This window comes from Lathamus discolor, chromosome Z (assembly GCF_037157495.1).
Source record: "Lathamus discolor isolate bLatDis1 chromosome Z, bLatDis1.hap1, whole genome shotgun sequence".
Classification (NCBI taxonomy): Eukaryota; Metazoa; Chordata; class Aves; order Psittaciformes; family Psittacidae; genus Lathamus; species Lathamus discolor.
Genome location: NC_088909.1, coordinates 67,988,484 through 68,007,529, shown reverse-complemented (window position 1 = coordinate 68,007,529; position 19,046 = coordinate 67,988,484). Strand labels below are relative to the sequence as shown.

General features: G+C 44.0%; 1 protein-coding gene across 1 annotated transcript; it reads right to left on the bottom strand.

Moving 5' to 3' along the window:
- Positions 1-9,055: 9,055 nt before the first annotated feature.
- GAS1 (growth arrest specific 1) lies at positions 9,056-12,367 on the bottom strand. The gene has a single exon (XM_065662595.1). The coding sequence runs from the start codon at positions 11,431-11,433 to the stop codon at positions 10,471-10,473; it is 963 nt and encodes a 320-aa protein (XP_065518667.1). The 5' UTR covers positions 11,434-12,367; the 3' UTR covers positions 9,056-10,470.
- Positions 12,368-19,046: the final 6,679 nt, after the last annotated feature.

The following is a 19,046-nucleotide window of genomic DNA, read 5'->3' as shown; positions in this document are numbered from 1 at the left end:
AAAAATACTTGATTACAAAGCAGGTTAACAAACATAAATGCTAGTATTTTGTAAAAGCAACAATTTGTGTCTCTATATCCTAGCTTAGATTTTGAAAGGGGTAGAGAGATACGTAAAGATAAAAATCATAGAGGACTTTGCAGCAAGAAAGTGTTAAGCATTCAGCAGCATTAAAAATTATACACTTTCACATATGTATTTATTTTATTTATATACAGCACAGCCAAATATTTTAAGACAACCCATGTCTGGGCAAAGTGATATGCATACTACTAAATAAACACACACTTCAGTTTAATATTTTACTACTAAATGTGTTGGAATATTTAATATTAACCTGTCTGTATATATATTTGAATGCGTAATTAGCCTCAAGCCTGGTTTAGTGTCCGCATTTTGTCGTTCAAAAGAGCAGGTTTTAGTGTGATACTTTGTTTAAAAGACCTGGGAAAATAGTTGTTGAGTCAGTTCATATAGAGATTACAGAAAGTAGTTGTCAGAAGGATAAAATTTTGCTTAAAGTCTCTTCAGTTCTGCCTCTTATCTAGTAGTCACAGTTATGCCAAGTGTCTTAACTGTTTTTTCATCAGAGAGCAGATAATAATTCAAAAGCCTCGGCCAAAACAAACTCTCTGAAAAGATCTTATGAAATCATTTCTCCTTGCAAATCCATAAAAATCACCTCGGACTCCTTATCAATAGAAAGGCTTAAAGAGGGTGCAGAAGTCATTGAATTATGATGTGCTTGTTTTAATGAAATTCCACTCCTGCTGGGATGTTCCCTGCAGATTTTCCATATTTCAGCATGGGAAAGGTTTGATGCTTTCCTCCTGGTGCCAAGAGTTAATTGAAAACATTTCAGGATAAATTCAGCTTGGGGGCCAACGCTCCCATTCCTTCATTATTCTTAACAATAATAGAGGAGTAATACAATTATTAATAGGCATGTTGTATCCTCTTAAAGTGGCAGTGTGTTTCTGAAACCGTGTCTTTCACATTCTTTCTCTTAAGCAAATCTGAAACAAATGGAAGAATAGAAATCTTAGGAGAAAAGCAAGCCTGGCTGGTACATTATACTGTTGATCACTTTTTCTCCACAGTGAAGTATTTAGCTATTGTTAAACTCAGGTAGTTACTTAAAGTGAATAAAAAAGAAAAAAAAAATCACTCATTTAAATTAGAATTTCCTTCAGATTTTTACGTTTAATGTCTGAGCCCTGGTGTTATATTAAATTATTTTCTTTGAAAGTATGTATATCCTCAGAGTTATTCAAGGAAATTCAGAAAAGTGAAATGCTATTTTTAATAAAGCTGCTATTATTTTAAAGATTAAATCAGTTTTGAAATCATATGTGTTTCTTAGGGTTTATGTTGTCAGTACAATGAATATGAAATACTGTGTTGGGTCTTTTTTTCTAGAACACATTAGATTATCTTACTGGCCCAGGGCTACTTACATGGTATCTTCCAAGGTAAACAATTTGTATTATAAGCTTGAAGAAAATACTATTTTTAATTGTTTTTTCTAACCTAGTCTTGATACACTCATTGCAATTTTGTCAGTATTTATGCACTCCTGATAATATAAGTGTTGAAACTCATAAAAGTTATAGTCACTGAGAAGGAATCAAGACAAAATGTTTACCATTATTCTCTCCAAATTTTAAGCAAAGTTCTGAAGACATTTTAATCTCTTCTTCACACTACTCCTCCCAAAACAGACAACATAAAATATAAAGCAGCTTTAATTGTCTGCAGAATTATTTTGCCATATACCTTGCTCGCTGAAAGATCACAAAAATAGCCCAAACAAATGGAAGCTAAAGGATTCTTATAGACTACAATAAGTCAAGGCTATATTTGTAGCATTTGAAAAGGCTGTATCTGACTTACTACAGCTATTAACATTTTTCAACAGTCTCGCAGGAAAAAGTCTATGATGGGGTCCCTAACCGTTTTGACAGAAGTCATAATATTTAGAACTGCCTCAGCATAGAAAACTGTCCAGACAGAGCTGGAGTAGTTTAACCAGCTTCCTGCACCCTGTCTAAATCTCTTTTAAAGGAAGGACAGTGGAGGTAGAAGGGATTAAGGATGTAACACTTTTCTAAACAGCTGATGTTGCATCCCAAGAGAAACTGAAAGGCTGGTCTACTTTAAAGCAGTTTTTATACCCTGATGGGAGGATAGGGCCTGGGAAGAATCAGGGTCAGGGTGAGGAACAATTTCTACCTCATCTGTCCCTACTGCAAAACAGGAATATTTGATGGATCAGAGCTACCAAAGTGCAACCATCTTCCTTGATATGTGCAGCAGAGCACTGAGACTCTGGGCTTCAGGTCTGGGCTGAGGGAGGATCACCACACAATGCTTTCACTTGATCTCATAAATTTAGCAAATCTTCCCTACCAAACTGTTTGAGAAAATAAAATTTGTTCCCATGAGTACAAAAAAGGCAGACTTAAGGTAGCTTGTACCTACTGCTTACAGGACAGAATGATACTTAATACAGAGGAAGCGCTTGGTTGATACTGCTCTTTTCCTTGCTTCCTGCACACACATCTGGGCAAACCAGACAAGTGTTCTGACCAAAGTGTTCCCAGTGAGTTCTGAAAAGAGTCAGAATTTCTGAATATAATGGGAGAGACTATATTCAGTCTCTGCATGCAGTCAGCATGTTCTAAAGTTTAGCCTAATATTGCCAAAAATGAAACCACTCAAGGTTGGTACAGCCCAAAAGTGGAAAGGTTTCACAGTTTCTCAGATATCCGTATATTTCTTATCTGCTCCCTTTCCAGATATATGCTCTCCACTCCAGCAACAGCTTTTCCATAGTGACATGTTCTTCAACACATCCAAGCACTCAGTTTTACTCACTTCAGTGGGTTTTTGGCCAACTCTCTATGCTATACCAGGCCAAAGCCAAGTGTTAGTTGCCTGTTGATTCACATAACCTTGTGTCTTCTCAACCATCATTTATGTGAGTAATTTCAGCACAGAAATGAAGTCATAGGCTAAATACTTACACTGACAGTACTGCAAATTCAGACTACCTCTAACGGGAGTCAGTGATTTGCAACTATCCAAACAAGGCTTTATATCATAGAAAGGTGAGATGCTTTGGACAAGATACTTGGCACAGATGTCCTTTCTATACAATACACATTCCTATACCACATTCTCTTCCATGTCCTCGATTCCTGAGATTCACAGACCAAGACATATGTCTGTGCTTGGATTCCCCATGTCCTTTACACTAATTTTCAAACATATGGTATACACCTGAACACACTAATAGGAAAAAGAAAAGCAAGATAGCATAAGAGTTTCTGCAGACTGCTGCTTTACTTCCTACTATAATCCACTTTTACATGACATGCAAAATGTTTTACTGAGTTTAGAATGACACCATAACTCCAGAAATGAGACAGCATGGAGACTGTTGCTACCAAGTATTTATTTTGATGGTATTTCCTTTTTTAGTCTAAAAAACATTTTGTGATTTCACTCTCCTATGCCAGAATGCAATAGGACTTAAGAAGACAGGAAAGTATCCTGGTTGAGAAGTTTACAGATTTAGGTGTCATCACATTAAAACTATAAAGATCATGCCAGAATAGCACTTCCTCAACTGCTACCACTGATGGAATTAGAAGTCTTAGCGCCGTTGCCAGGATATGACAGGAAATTGTAGTGATTGTTCTGTTTAAACCACCTAACCTCATAAATTTTTTAACCAATGAAAACTAGAACAAGACAAATATACACTCACACCACAAAGACGGCGATTGCACTATTTTAGTATAACACATTATAAACAGATGTGGCTTGATTTCTGTATTGAGAGGACATCTAGCAAGCTATGTTTATTTCCATGAGGATGTGTGTTTTGTGACTACATACAGCACTATAATCTCTCAGACAGTTCTGTGGTAAAAATATAGTCTGTGCCTGCACTGTCTATATTTATAAGGGAGAAGACTCAGTTGTCTTCTATTTCTATTGTTTTGAGGCAGCAAGATATTGTGGTGATGACTGCCAAAGACATGTTTCTAAACAAGTATTTCTCCTTTGGAAAAGAAAGAGGCCTGTCCTGCACCTTCAGTTTTCTCCAACTTCTTTTGCCAGTCTTGTCCTTCCCTTTTGCAATCAAACTGCCCATTTTCTAATTCATAGGTGATGCCATCAGACAGACACTTTTCCTCATTATATTCCCGTATATATCAGTATTTCCTTTGCATTACACTTTCTCCCTCCTGTGTCCACGTTCTGGACTAAATTATACATTTTGGTTTCCACTATCCTCCTAAACTTCCACTGACTATTTCCCACCTGTTTTTCACTCTCTGACCTTGTAGGCATATGTTAAATTATTGCTATCTCTTCACCCCAGCCTTCCTGCATCACCATCTTTGCTAAATTATGCCATATGTATTCCTAAGCCTGATCTCACTCGGTATCTATCCAAAGACCATCTTGGACTTCCCATTATTATGTCAACATTAAAATCACAGAATTATAGACAGTTATTTAGATGAGACCTCTGGAGATCATCTACTCCCATCTTCTAGAAGCTGTACCAGCTAACACCAAAGTAATTTGCGGCTCTTGCTAGCCAAGTCTTGAAAACCTCTAAGGATGGAGGTGCCAGAGTTTCTCCATGAAAGGTGCAGTGTCATGAATACCAAAACTATGGGGCTGATAACTTCCTTCTCCAGCTTTTGGAGATAAGAAAAAAACCCTCTCCAAAGCTGAATATTCATCTTACTTGCACATTAGTCTTCTGGCCCTGCCAACTCTCCTAAAGACAGTCACCTTTCTCGCCCTCCCTTGTTATTTTCACTCTGTGTCTCAGCTAACCTCTTTGTAATTTTTTGTAGCTTCAACCTTCTCTACACAATGACCTTCTTTTGTCAGTCTTTCTTCTTCTTACACCTCTAAAATACAACTTCTGAAAGTGAATCTCTTTACACAAGTATGTCTTTGCTCTGCATCACTTTACTAATGTATTTCTGGGCTACCAACACCTCGCACTTCACCATCTGATGGATCCTACTAAGTCTCAATCCGTCTATTTCCTTACTCCAGTGTGTTCATCATTCCCTTTCCTGATGTATGTCCAAGGTATGGTATTAGCACTATGTCACTGTGTGTTTACAAAAATCTCCCTTCATGCTGACTTACATACTACTATAATATCCACCTGGCTCATAATAAATTCATAAAAAAAACCCAACCCCCCAAAAAACACCAAAAAACCCCACAGCTTTTGTGTGTGTGTGTGTGTTTTTGTGGTGGGTGTTTTTTTTTGGGGGGGGGGGTTGGGTTTTTTTTGTTTTTTTTTTTTTTGTCTATGACTATTTTGATTTTGGGCACCAAATGCAGATCACTAGCAGTTGCTGCCAAATGATCCCTCTTAATTGCTTTATTTTTATGCCCTTCAGTTACATTTGCACTGCCTGAATTTTGGAGGTAAATATCCAAAATATTAGCGGAAAGCTTCCTCAGAAAGCAAATCTTTCCCACATCCTTCCCTGCAGTTCCTCTTTAAGAGGTGTCAGCATGGCTGAGAGAATGAAGTGGCTCCACATTGTTTGCCTGAACTATTATGTGTTTAACATTTCCATAACAAAAGTGCCACTCGACTTCTCCCCGATTAATGCAGCTCGAGGGCTCTTGTCCTCCTTTAATAAAACATTGTTGAAATCATTTATTTAGAGCCCCTGGTTACTAGTGGGAGAATGACCATCTTTGTGCCAAAATATAGTGTATACAGTCCACTATTTTGTAGTAGATCATTCTGTTATTTAAGAAATTGATTAAATGGATGTCTTAGAAAGTATTTATGCTAATAGCACACTACTTATGTCATTCAGACAGTCAATGTGAGCCTTTTCAACTGTCTACCACAGCCAGTGCCTCAAGTAAAATACAGTAACTTTCGACTTTACTGCTTGCAAGTCTGTACTACAGAGTTGAAAACTCACAGAGGAGCACTGCTCTTCCCACTTGGAAATGTTTTCTGTTGCAGGATTACCTACTTTTCCTGAAGACTTACAATGGATGTGTTGTCACAGGCAGTGTGGTAATGTGTGGTTATTACTGGGGACAGGAATAAAACAGAATGAAGGTCTGAATTTGTTTTAGTGACATTGAAGACACAATGCAACCCAAGTCATTCAAGCAGTATTTTCCATGACCCAGGTGGAGACAATTTTGTGTCCTGCTATTTTTATAACTGCACCTTGGCTGTTTTGGAGTTCCTCTCACTCTCCTCTGGCCTACTCAAAAGAAAAACAACAACAAAGCCAATAACATTAACATCATCAGAAACAACAAAAAGCCAGTACTGGTTTTGCATTGCACTGAGATGGAATTTTTTGTTCTGCACCTGCAAAGCTGTCTGCAGCCATCTTTTTAGCCTGGCCATAGACATGCACTATAGGTGCCAGCATGCAGTGAAGAACTTGGCTCACTAACAGCTCTTCAGAGGAGTGGAGAACAGATTGTTACTAAAATCCATCATGCTTTCCAATGCAACTGTGAAAGACTTGGCCAAACCAGAGTCACTGTGAGTCTTCGTTTCATAACAGTTTTGAAAGTTACATATTCCTCCCTGTATACATTGCTGTATATTGTTAAAAATAAAGAGACCTTATGTTATGTCCATTGTGATTGCATACAAAAGCTTTGCTGTGTGCTTGGGTGATCAGTGAAGCTTGAATCTCCCTCTATTTACTGTATGGTCACTGTCAGTTCAATGAACTGCCTCCTTGTTCTCCACCATTGTCCCACACTCCCTTAAACATTTGTCACTGAAGTGCCTCCAAAGACAAATAAACTGTCACCAAGAATTCAAACCTGGTAACTGGGAATAAAAAGGGAGCAGAACCTGCTGGATTAGTTTGCATGAAATGGTGGAGAGTTCCTTCAAGCCTTGGAAGAGATTGGCTGGACAGGGTCTTGGCAAGGAGCACTTTCAAACATCCAGGCAAATGAGAGAACTTCCTTTCCTGTGGAAAATCTCCCTCTGTCAGGGAGCATGAAGGCCTTCCTTGCTTAAAGCTGTCCTTGCTACATCCCTTGACATTTCAAGAATTTCCATTTGTCTCAAAATCAAGCAAAAGGAATACAAATTTGATGGACATCAACATCTGCACAGGGTTTGTCGGCTGGGACACATACCAACACAGGCAAGCTATTCCTCCTGGAAACTGTGCTTACTCTGACAACATGACAAAACCCGCAGAGCTATCTCCATTCGGGGAAGAGCTCACAGGACAGAATTAGTTCAGCTGTATTTATTGTACAATTATTTAAATTAAAACAATCCACTTTCTGTGGAGAAGGAAGCACACAGATGAGTCCTCCCTGCCTAGTGGTGCTCAGTGTTGATTTATTCCAGGCAGATGCTTTTGACAGGAGCCTGTAAAATCAAGTCTTGAGTTTATTGTAGCAGACTACTACTGCTAACCGAAGAAAAACAAAGGCTTTTAGCTGAGAATTTTTCATCAACAACGAGTTAACTAGTCCTTGTGAGCACTAACTGTTGACAAATTGAAAATATGTTTCCAAGCACCTCCTGAAGAACTGGAGAGAATATTTAAGATCATCCCTACACAGCTGTGAACTCAGCATTCTGTAGAGAAAGCTGACTCTATTACAAGTCTCACCCAACTACTCTATCCTCTTCCTGAAGAAACAGTATTTCCAGCTCTAACAATAAGCTTACTCAACTGTTCAGATGACTTTAAAAACGAACTTCAGATTACAGCCATAAACCATAGTCATACACTTGCCTGGTATCACAACTATTTGGGGGCTGGTTTATGTGAGTGCATGTGCGCCTGTGTGAGTTTACCACTGGACAGCCTAATCAAATTCACACTCTGAAGAAATAATAAAATAATCTGTTGTTGAAATAACCAATCCAGACGCAGGAATTTCTACTTTTGTTGATTTAGACAACAGACAGATGTGGATTTGCGCTCTGTCAAGATCTGGTAAGATGAAAAAGACACTATCTTGCTAATCTGTTGCCCCCTCAGTCAAAGTTTATTTGTGGTAGCTTTTAAACTTCTGACTCGCCATCCAATTATGGCATTTAAAGCGAAAAGCTTTAAATAAACACCACGAATAGAAGATAAATAAACTTTTTTCTCTCTGCCTTTTTTTTTTTTTTTGTGAGTGCCTAGCTTGACGCAGTCCAAAACTCAAATCCCCAGAGGACTGAGCTCTCTCTTTTGTGTTAATGTTTAAAAGATTTTCCAGTGCTGGAGTTTATTCCTACTGCAAACATTTCTATTTACAAGGTCAAGTGTATCAGCACTCGACACAGCTTAAGAGTGTAATTATTTATCTAAGGGCGTTTGAGTGTAGATCAGTAGCTCTGGCAGCAAACCAGGCTTCAGCACGATGCAAAGTAACTCTTAAGAACAGTATTACAAGATCTAGTAATTGCTGATCCCTCCAGTGTGTTTACTTTTGCATTCTTCGTTGTGGGAGAAGGCAGGCTGAATGGCAAACTTCGGTGTGTTTTGTTGCAGCCCCCTTGATGCGCGCACCACTGCCTGCTGCAAAGCCTTATTCGAAACACTTGCCACCTCTGTGTGATGTATTTCTCACCATTTACTTGTTTGCATGCCTAGGAGCATTTCTAAGTGTCAGCAAGAGCAACATGCCTCCACTTCACGAAGAAAGCACGGCACACTAGTAATTCTACATACATACAGGAGCAGTGTCCTTGAATTGCTTTACTCTCTTCTGGCACCAACAAGTTACCATGCCAACGCATTATAAAATCAACCACTCTTTTAAAGTAGTACTTTCAAAGCTGTATTTACTTCTTGCATGTAATTATTCATTAAAGTAAGAATAGCAGTAATTTACATCTATGTAAAGTATTACAGGCAGACAGAGATTTTTGTTTGTTGACTGTTTTTGGTTTGTTATTCTGTGGTTCGCTCCCCCCACCCCCCCACATCCCTCTCCCCCCGCCCCCAACCTCGGGTGCTGAGAGTTCAAGAGTCCCTGGAAAACAATTTCACCACATCCATTATTTAAAGCTCTTTCTTTACTAATTTACACATTTAGAAAATACAAAAAGCCGTACATATTTAAAACACAGGCCTTTTTTTTTATGCCTCCTATAAAAAATACAAGGTTTAAGGCAGCTCAGAAATGCACTTATACAATTCTACAACGTTCATAAAGTCTCTCCAAATAAGAAAGTTAAATTCCAATCTGTAAAATACACTGTACATTTGATGTTCTAGAGAATACTTCACTGAATCACTAAAGCTGGTATCCCTTTAAACATAAAATGAAATCTGTACCTTTCCAGAAAAGAACAGCAAATGCAATTATCTGGTAAATATGATGTGAATTTAAAACTTTTATTATTTTTCTTAAATAAATTATCCCCAAAAGCATACAATTTATAAAATTGTACATACTAAGAAGAGCAACTGGTAACAAATCCCAGTTTTAAATACATTTCTTATATAAGATTTACCAGAGGTCAGCACCCTGATATGATGAGAGGCAATATAACTTTTCAGGATATTTGTACATACATGTTCTCGAGTTTAAAAGTGTCTTTCAAAGATGGCAGTGCAGAGCTCTTTTAAAACAAAAGTTGCATTGTTCAGTATAGCCAACAGCTCTGAAAAAAAAAATAACTTTTTTTTTTTATGTCGCTAGGTTAAAGAGGAAGAGCCGGCTGCTGGCACGCTTTTTGTTAAAGGGAAGATGTGTGTGCAAGAGGGAGTGCTGTAAACCACAGAATTTATTCAGTCTGCTATTTCCTCTAAAAATTGGCAGATGCTGCGTTCTGCCCCTTTCGGGCATCACAGCATCACCAAGAGCGAGACTTGGCAAATTATAGTCGTTAACTGACCAGTACGGCAACAGCTTTGGCAGCAAGTTTGGGTAGCTCACTTCTAACCTTCATGTCAAAACCCTTACAGGAAACCACCACCACCATGCCGTTACTACTGGCTGCTGCGGCTGGCGGCAGCGGGGAGCCGGCTGAAGCCTCGCTAGCAGTCTGCCCGTCAGCCCGCTCAGCTCGCTGCTAACTTGAAGGCAAAGTGGCAGCAATTGCATAGTGCACGCTCCAGACCAACACCCGAAACAACAGCACTCCGCGGCCTGCTGCTCCGCTCCACACCACCAAGGTTACCAGCTCGCAGGGCCGCGGCACCTCCCACTGCCGGGGCCGCCGGGCCGGCGGGAGAGTGCGGGCAGGGCTGCGGGCCAGCACGGCGGCAGAGGGGGAGCCTCCGCTTTCGGAGGGACGCGGGGGGACGGAGGGCAGTGTGTGTGCAGAGAGGGGAGGGCCCGGCCTAACTGTCGGAAGATTAACGGTTAGAGCATTTAAACTGAGCGCCCCGGAGGACCCCGCCGGCCGCCCCCCTGCCGCAGCGAGGAGGCCAGCGCAGGCCGGCGCCGGAGGGAGGCAGGGAGCCGCTAGAGCCGCGGCAGCAGCGGCATCAAGATGGAGGCCAGCAGCGCCCAGACCACGGCCGCGGGCCGGCCGGCGCTATCCCCCTGCACGGGGAAACCGGGCTCGGAGCCCGCACTGTCCTCCGCGTCGTCCCTCCCCTTCTGGCTCGGCTCCTCCTCGTAGTCCTCGTCGTAGTACTCCTCCAGGCCACCGTCCGAGCCGCCGCTGCTGCCGGCGCCGTTGCCGCCCATGTCCGCGCCGAAGCAGAGGCGGGCCATGTTCTCCTTGACCGACTCACAGATGGGCCGCTCCAGCCCGTCGCAGACGCAGTCATTGAGCAGCACGGCTTTAGGCACGGCCAGCATGTCCTCGATAACGGCTCGGCACTCGGCCGTGCAGCGCAGCCCGTTGAACAGCTTCCCGCAGTAGGTCATGTAGCGGTTGAGCGCCAGGCTGCAGCGGCTGTCCCAGTCGCAGCGCCGCCGCGCCTCCGTGCAGCCCATGACGCCGGGGCCGAGACCCGGGCCACCGGCCGACGGGCTGCTAGTGCGGGGCAGGCACGGCTCGATGGCGCGCTTGGTGGCGCGGCAGTTCTCGTCCTGCGCGCAGTCGCAGTCCTCCAGCGCCGGGCCGCGCCGGGTGTGGTTGAGCTGGATGAGGGCCGCGATGCAGTGGCTGGGGCACCGCCGCCTGGAGGAGGCCGAGGCGCCTGCAGCGCCCGCCGGCCCGGCCCCGCCGCCAGCCGGCGGCTGCTGCAGGAGCACCGGGGCGCACGCCTCGGCGTACTGGTTGTAAGCGTAGCTGCACTCGGGCTCCCCCTGACACTGCAGCACCGCCTGCCAGCAGATCAGCCGCCGGCCCTGCACCAGCGAGCCCCGCGGCGGCCATACGGCGCCCAGCGCAGCCGCCAGCCACAGCCAGGCGGCCGGCCGCGGCCAGCGGCGCCCGCCGCCGCCTGCGTGCTGAGCGGACGAGCGGGCCACCATAGCGGGCGGCGGCTGCTGCCGCAGGCGAGAGGGGCAGAGGCGCTGGCTGGCGACGATGAGGAGGAGGAGGAGGAGGAGAAGGAGCTGCCGCCCGTGGAAAAGTTTGCGAAACTCCCGCCGGCCTTGTGCATGAGGTCTCCTCGCATCAATCCATTCGCGCCGGCTCCGGGGCCCTCCAGTCCCCGGAAGCTGAAACCGGCGAGGCCGCGGTACGAACAGGCGGCAGGGGCCGTGCCGTGCTCTTCACCCGCTGCTCCCGGCTTGGCGGCGGCGGCGAAGGCGCCCGGTGGAGGTGGGGGGAATCAGTGCAAACTGGGGCTCGGAGGAGAGCGGCTCCGAAGTGCGCTCGGGGACTTGCAAGCTGCGCCGGGAGAGCTCATGGTGCTGTCTTGCTCCTCATGCAGTTCCGTTTCTCCTTTTTTTTTTTTCTTTCCTTTTTTTTTGCACAAAATAAATGCCCAGCTGCTGCCGCTGCTCTTGTTGCTGCTGCCTTCTCGGGAGCTTTTAACTCTCCGCTCGCAGCATCTCTGCACATGCCAGCTGCTCCGATCCCATTCACAGTCCCGGCTCCGCTCGCTCCCTCTCGGTACGGGTTGCACTTTCGGGTGGCGGGGAGAAGAAATTTCTCTCCCCGCTAGCAAGAAGATAGCACGGGGGAAGGAGAAGAGGCAGCCTTCGGGGTCTCTTTCTCTCTGGGCGACTGATGCTGCTTCTGTTGTCAACAAGCCCTGCAAGCTGCTCTGCGGATCCGTCTGTGGATCCTTTTTCTTTGCAAGGCTTTAAATACAAAAGTGCCCTCCGAGCAGCAGCAACGTGCTCTGATTAGGCCTCATTATGCATGCATGGAAAAGCAAACAAACAAAAAAAATTAGCAACGCTTCTTCTTTTACACATCCCCCCCAGCCTGCGTTCTCTCGCTCTCTTTCTCCTTTTCTCCACTTTTTTCTCCCTTCGCTCGGCCCCCTTTCCCTGCCCCGCCACTTGCCATTGGCCCAGCCTGTTGTTGAAACTTTTTTTTTTTTTTTTTTTTTTCTCTCCCCTCCTCTCTTTACGATCTGCTGGAGAGAGGGAAGGAGAGAGGGGGGCTGGAGGGCAGCTCACATTCAAAGCTTGAAAGGAAAGGCTTAAGGAGAGTGACAGCCCCCCGAGGAGCCCCTCCTCCCGTTAAGGCGGCGCGGCGGCCGGGCGAGAGGCGCGCAGCAGCGGCAGGGACCAGCGCTCCGCGGCTGGCTGCGAGGCGGCGGGGTTCCCCGGGGCACCGTGCCGCGGAGGCAGAAGGGCAGGCGGCGGGCATCTGCGCGCCGCCTTTGCACAGATGGTGCTTTTAAACTGCTCCTGCTCCTTGCAGCAGGGGGAAAAAAGGTCTCTAGTCTCAGCGATGTCTGTACCCAAACTTCCCACTGATTCAAGTGGGGGCAGAGCTGCTTCCCGAAAGGTAGGGAGGATCAGGCTCAAAAGGGACCGACTTTTTTTTTTTTTTTTTAATCTAAACAGACCTCCTGTTTTCAGGGTATTAGTACAGTCAGGGAGAGAAAAGCTGTCTCTGCTAGTGGTGTCCTGCGACCGTGTAAGTACCGCTTCTCAGTGCCTCCAGTATTGCAACTTTTTTCCATTCACCACATCCCCCACGGATTTTTAATTCGTTCAGCTTCTCCCCCGAAGTTTTCTGCATGGGCTTAGGACACTGACCTATGGGGATGCCTGCAGACAGAAATACAGTATAGTTCTTTGATACTTTGTTAAAACTGGCCGACTAGTAAAACGTGGTTTAAATAGGTAAAAGGATAAAATGTGTAATCCTCGCTGACTTCCTGCCTTCCTGTTAAACTCCCTGCTCGCTTTGCTTTGCTTGTAAGGAAGCAGACACAAAAATGTAAATATTAAGGCACAACGACAGGAGCATAACAAAGTAAGAGTGCAGTTACCCATTGCCTTTCGTTTCAGTGCTACCTTAATTCCAGAGAAACGTCGTCTCCAACCACAAGGGGCATGGGTATCTGCTGCCTGTCAAAACTGGCGCTTTTTTTCATCCTGAGACTATCAACTCCATCTGTCACAAAAATTAAGACTAAATCTATTTTCCAGAAACTCTGGGATCTTGGGATCCTGTGTAGTGTGGACTGATGTCTGCCTGGAAGTGCGTGGAATGGCCATGTGGTGTGGCTGGGAGTCAGTATGATTGATGTGTTGAGAAGCATTCACGAGGATTTCTCCCATTGTCATCAGTTTTACAAGCTGCTAGTGTTTCTCCTTCAGTACAGTTTTGCCTCTTCTGGAGCAAAACTTGTGCTTGCTTGTGTTCTTAAATCCATGAAAACTGCATTCAGAAACTCTGCGTTCATCTACCTCGCTTAGAGCTGTTTCTTTCAGTTCCTGTTTAATAATGTTATTAAAAATGCTAGATGCAATTCAGGCAGGATGCAGTAAACACACATTGTCATCTACACCAGGCTCATTCATGCATTACTTTGCAGCCCTGTTCCCTGACAATAACACTGTTACTGGTGAAAGTTGGCTAGTTTGGGATGGGTAAATTGGAGGTCACATTGTAAAGACTGTACAAAGTGCTGCCACACTGCCTGATTGCTGGGGAAAGCAGTCCACGTTGGTGCAGCTGGAGAAAAGGGGCCCTGGAAGCTGTGATGTTCTGGCTGTAGAGAGTCTGAGAGAGGAAACTGCGGGATAGTGCCTTGGAGTGGGACAAGGGCCTTCTGATATTCCCCAGCGTGGGACAGCAGGAATGGCTGGCTATCTGTCCCAGGGGGGCTGCTTTCTGCGGACAGCTGGGGGATGAGCTATGCCCCCTCCCAGCTCCTACATTCATCTGCAAAAGCCATACAGCTCGGCTGTCCTTCGTTTCTGGAGCAGAAAGCAGGCTGTTTATTTTGTGAGTAATGGCAGCAGCTGAACTTCGGACCTCCCAGGAGGGGGAGTAGAGGAGCCTTGACTGCTGCCTTGCATCCCTGACGCGGATGGGGAGAGGCACCGCTGGTGCTGCCTGAGCAGGAGGAGGATCCGTGCCTGGTCCTATTAGTGGTGACAGGCTTCAATGGCTGCGGACTGTGTTGATTTTGCCTGCTGGTCGGAAAGGCATGGCATGGCATGAAGCATTGCATCATCAATAGGCAGAGTTTTTCACATACACCTCTCAGCTAAAGAAATATAAGTCATAATGGAAATGTTGACTTTAAAGTTTTGAATTTATATTTATCTTTGGCATCATACAATGACAAAAAATTGTAACAGAAAACAGCTGTGCTCTTCGCTTACCACAATTTTCAGCTATGCAGCGTATGATCATTTACATCCAGAATTATATACTCTTTGTTAATAAGTTAACTTCTTAAAATGGACTAGTATGTCTTTATTTAATGAGCATTTGGATTCTGTATCTATTTTTAATGGCCATTTTGATTAAGGACTTTGGGGCTTATGGTGCTCTACTGGAGGAAGGAAATCTTTTGTGGAAATAAACCTAGAGAAATAACTCTCTTCCTCCTCTTCTATGATAAAAGTTTTCTAACAGAAATGGTATTGTCAAATTCAGCTTTTCAGTTTTCAGAGTTCTTCTAAAAGTACTGAGGAAAACAGCTCTTGTTCTTTTTCATAAAGCACAATATCATCAGAATTTGTAGTGATAAGACAAGAGGTAATGGGTTCAAACTTAGACAGGGTAAGTTCAGGTTAGATGTAAGGAAGAACTTCTTTACTGTGCGGGTGGTGACGCACTGGAACGGGTTGCCCAAGAAAGCTGTGAATGCTCCATCCCTGACAGTGCTCAAGGCCAGGGTGGATGGAGTCTTGGGTGACATGGTCTAGTGTGAGGCATCCCTACACATGGTAGGGGGGTTGGAACTAGGTGATCTTAAGGTCCTTTCCAACCCTATCCATTCTGTGATTCTATGATTCTGTATAGGAAAATGTGTTCCATGACTAGACAGTAAAAAAAGATCTGATTACCCACATTTGCTATGTTTTCTGTACTCCATCCTTTCCTGTATTAGTAATTAATATAGTTCTTTATATCAGCTCCCCAATTATTATTATAGTAGAAGTCTTCCATCACTAGGGATCATTTTAGCAGCCAGAAAAGCCAGCATGTATATGATCTGGATTTATTGAAAAGACTCAGGGGTACCCTTTTGTTTAATTCTGTCTTTTTCACCTTTTTATTTCACATCATTTCCTAATAGATCTCCTTTCCAACTTGTGTTTTCTTTAATTCTTTGACCTACTTTGCAATGAGAGTGTTTAGAAAATCAGATAGACACAAAAACTGTTGACCTTAAAATTTGACAGTTCACATTCAGATGTAATTAAAAATACATGGGCTATACATGTGGTTAATTCCTCTCAAATTATTTCTAATCACATTTCTTTTATTGGATTATATTGCTTTTTCTGCATTTCAAGAGATTTACAGCTGCTATTAAAATTGTCTGGCAGGAGTCCTGTGAATTAATTAGCTGATAAAATTTCAACTTGTGCATCCAGTTATATCTTAGTATGTGCCTGATGGAGATACACGCAGTGAGAGAGCACTTTTTCTTCTTGAGGAAGGAATTGAGTTCTTTACTAGTAGAGGTCTCCACCTGTCTGTGAAAGGCAGCTTCCTACCAAGCTCTGCCAGTAGTTCTCAGAACCTTGGCATTATGGTGCATGGAAGACATGGGAAGTAGTAGAAGTTCTACTCATACACCAGTATTCATCCCATAGAAATGGGCCAGTAAGGTGTCACTTACAGTAGCCTGTTCAGGTAACTGAATATGGACATGTGCATACTGCTGAGTTCTTGGATTTTATGTACCCTCAGAGACCCGTAAATAATAACTTCTGCACTCTAAAGTTACAAAAGAAAAACATTGTGATTTACCAGATTCCCAGCACAAAGTGGGGTGGGGAAGGGGGAATGAATATAATGCTTTCCCAAGTGGTGTCTGTTTCAATAGAGAAGGGCAAGTGAAGGCATCTAAATTAGGTTCTAGCTCCACGTCTGGAGTAGTTTATCTTTTTATTGACTGTGCAGGGCTGTTGGGGAGATTGGTGTCTTAAGTTAGCCACCTAAACTAAGTGTGAATACTCCCCAAAATGAGAGGGGCTTTCAAGTGTGAGCATCCCTCCTCTCTCTTGCTGTAGTCAGAAAGAAAAGTAGCAAACAGGGAGGATAGTAAGTGATTTTATTGATCAACAGTCACCTCAGTGAGTTGAAGCTTCATGCTGTATGATCAGTTAGACATTGTTAGGTTTGCTATACATTTTTAAGGTTATCTTTGCCAGTGTAGAATCTTGTGAACATTACTGTGGGTATTCAACACCTGGCCTTCAGACCAATGTTTTTTAATCTATTTACCTATATGTAATTCAGGATTGGTTACTTCTGGAAGATGTTTCAGATGCCCTCTTGCACACCTATCAGCCTGGGGCTCTGGCTGACACTCTATGATACTTCATAGCTTTTTTCCACTCAACATATGCTGCAGACGACCAGCATGATACGTGTCTAGCATGGCTCTTGAGACTGTTGCATGCTGTGGGGTGTGATTTGGGAATGTGTGGGTGACCAAAGCATGTTGATGTAGCATTGAAAGACTGTGTGGGGCTGTTTTTGACTCTGGAGAGTGCTATGCCTGGAAGTGCTGCCTGGTTGCCTCCCAGAAAATAGCCTTGGAATGAACTAACATGTATGCTGGATGAAACTGAAGTGACTTAAACCATAAACAACTGACTGTACTTCAATCTCAGAGGTGTTACGGGAGCAGAGAATAAATGAAAGTGCAGGTAGCCTTCTCCTGTTACAGCAAAGGGCCTGTTTGGAAAAGCTGGAGTCAGGATATCATTAGTAATTTTGGAATACTAATGACTTGGGACGTGCAAATACAGTGGTGTAAGTTTACTGCACTCATAGAATCACTGCATGGTTTCAGCTGGAAGGGACCTTTTAAGGCCATCTAGTTCATCCCTCCTTCAATAAGCACGGATATCTTCAACAAGATCATGTTGCTCAAAGCCCCATCCAACCTGACCTTGAATGTTTCCAGGGATGGGCCATCTACCACCTTTCTGGGCAGCCTGTTTCACCACTTTCTTAATAATAATTAAAAAAAAAAGTATTCCTTATATCTAGCCTGAATCTCCCCTTTTAGTTTAAAACCATTACTCCTTGTGCTATCTCTACAGGCCCCACTAAAAAATTCTGTCCCAATCTTTCTTGTAAGACCTCTTGAAGTACTGAAAGACCATGATTATATTTCACCAGAGCCTTCTCTTCTCCAGACTGAACAAGCGAAACTCTCTCAGCCTGTCTTCATAGGAGAAGTTTTACATCTCTCTGATCATTTTTGTGTCTGTCCTCTGGACCTGCTCCAATAGGTCCATGTCTTTCCCTTACTGAGAACTCCAGAGCCGGATGGTGGAGCATTAATGAGAGTGGAGCAGAGGGGAAGAATCGCCTCCTTTGACCTGCTGGCAATACTTGATGCAGCCCAGGATGTGGTTAGCTTTCTGGGCTATGAGCACATATTTCCAGCTTATGTCCACCTTTTCACTTACCAATATCCCAAAGTCCTTCCCTGCAGGGCTGCTCTTAACCCCTTCATCTCTCAGCCTGTATTGATACTGGGGGTCACGCTGACCTGGGTGCAGGACCTTGTACTTGCTGTGTAGAACCTCATGAGATTTGCACAGGCCCACCTCTCAACCCTGTCCAAGTACCTCTGGATGGCACCCCTTCCCTCGGCCATCTCAACTGCACCACTCAACTTTGTGTCATCTGCAAATTTGCTGATGGCACACTCAAACCCACCACGTTGTTGATGAAGATATTAAACAGTACTGATCTCAGTAAGGACCACTGCAGGACACTGCTTGTCACTGATCTCCATCTGGAAATTGAGACATTGACCACTACCCTGTGGATGTGACCATTAGGCCAATTCCTTATACAGAGGGTAGTCCAACCACCAAATCAGAATCTCTCCAATTTAGGGAGAAAGATATAGGGGCCTGTAAAAGGCTTTAGAGAAGTCCATACAGATGAGATCCATAGCTCTTCCCTTGTCCAGTGATTAGTCATGCCATCACAGAAGACTAGTAGGTTGGTCAGGCAGGACTTGTGCTTTATGAGGCAGTGCTGGTTGTCTTGAATCACCTCCCTGTCCTCCATGTGACTTAGCATCGCTCCTAGCAGGATCTGTCCCATGTTCTTTTCAGATACAGAAGTGAGGATGACAGGTTGGTAGTTCCCAGGATCTTCCTTTCTACCCTTTGTAAAAATGGGTGCAGTGTTTCCTTTTTTCCAGTCTTTGGGGACTTCCCGTGACTGCCATGACTTTTTACATATGATGGAGAGTGGCTTGGCAGCTGCATCAGGCAATTCCCTCAAAGCAGTTCCTTGCGCCCCCAGTCCCTGCCTCGAGGTCTATATATTTGAGTGGATACATAAACTTGCCTTAAATATATTTTTAATTCAGTCTTCTTTTTTTTTTTTTTAATAGACCTTTTCCATTTATAATATTTGCTTAAAGACTGAGTAGCATACTTGTGAAGTTAGAGATTGTTATTTATATATGAAATACTAAGTATCAGTGAGAGTATTTACCCAGTGCATCCAGTAC

Bases quoted from the DNA above. Each gene is read 5' to 3' on its own strand.
- GAS1 (XM_065662595.1), bottom strand. From the start codon at position 11,433: ATGGTGGCCCGCTCGTCCGCTCAGCACGCAGGCGGCGGCGGGCGCCGC.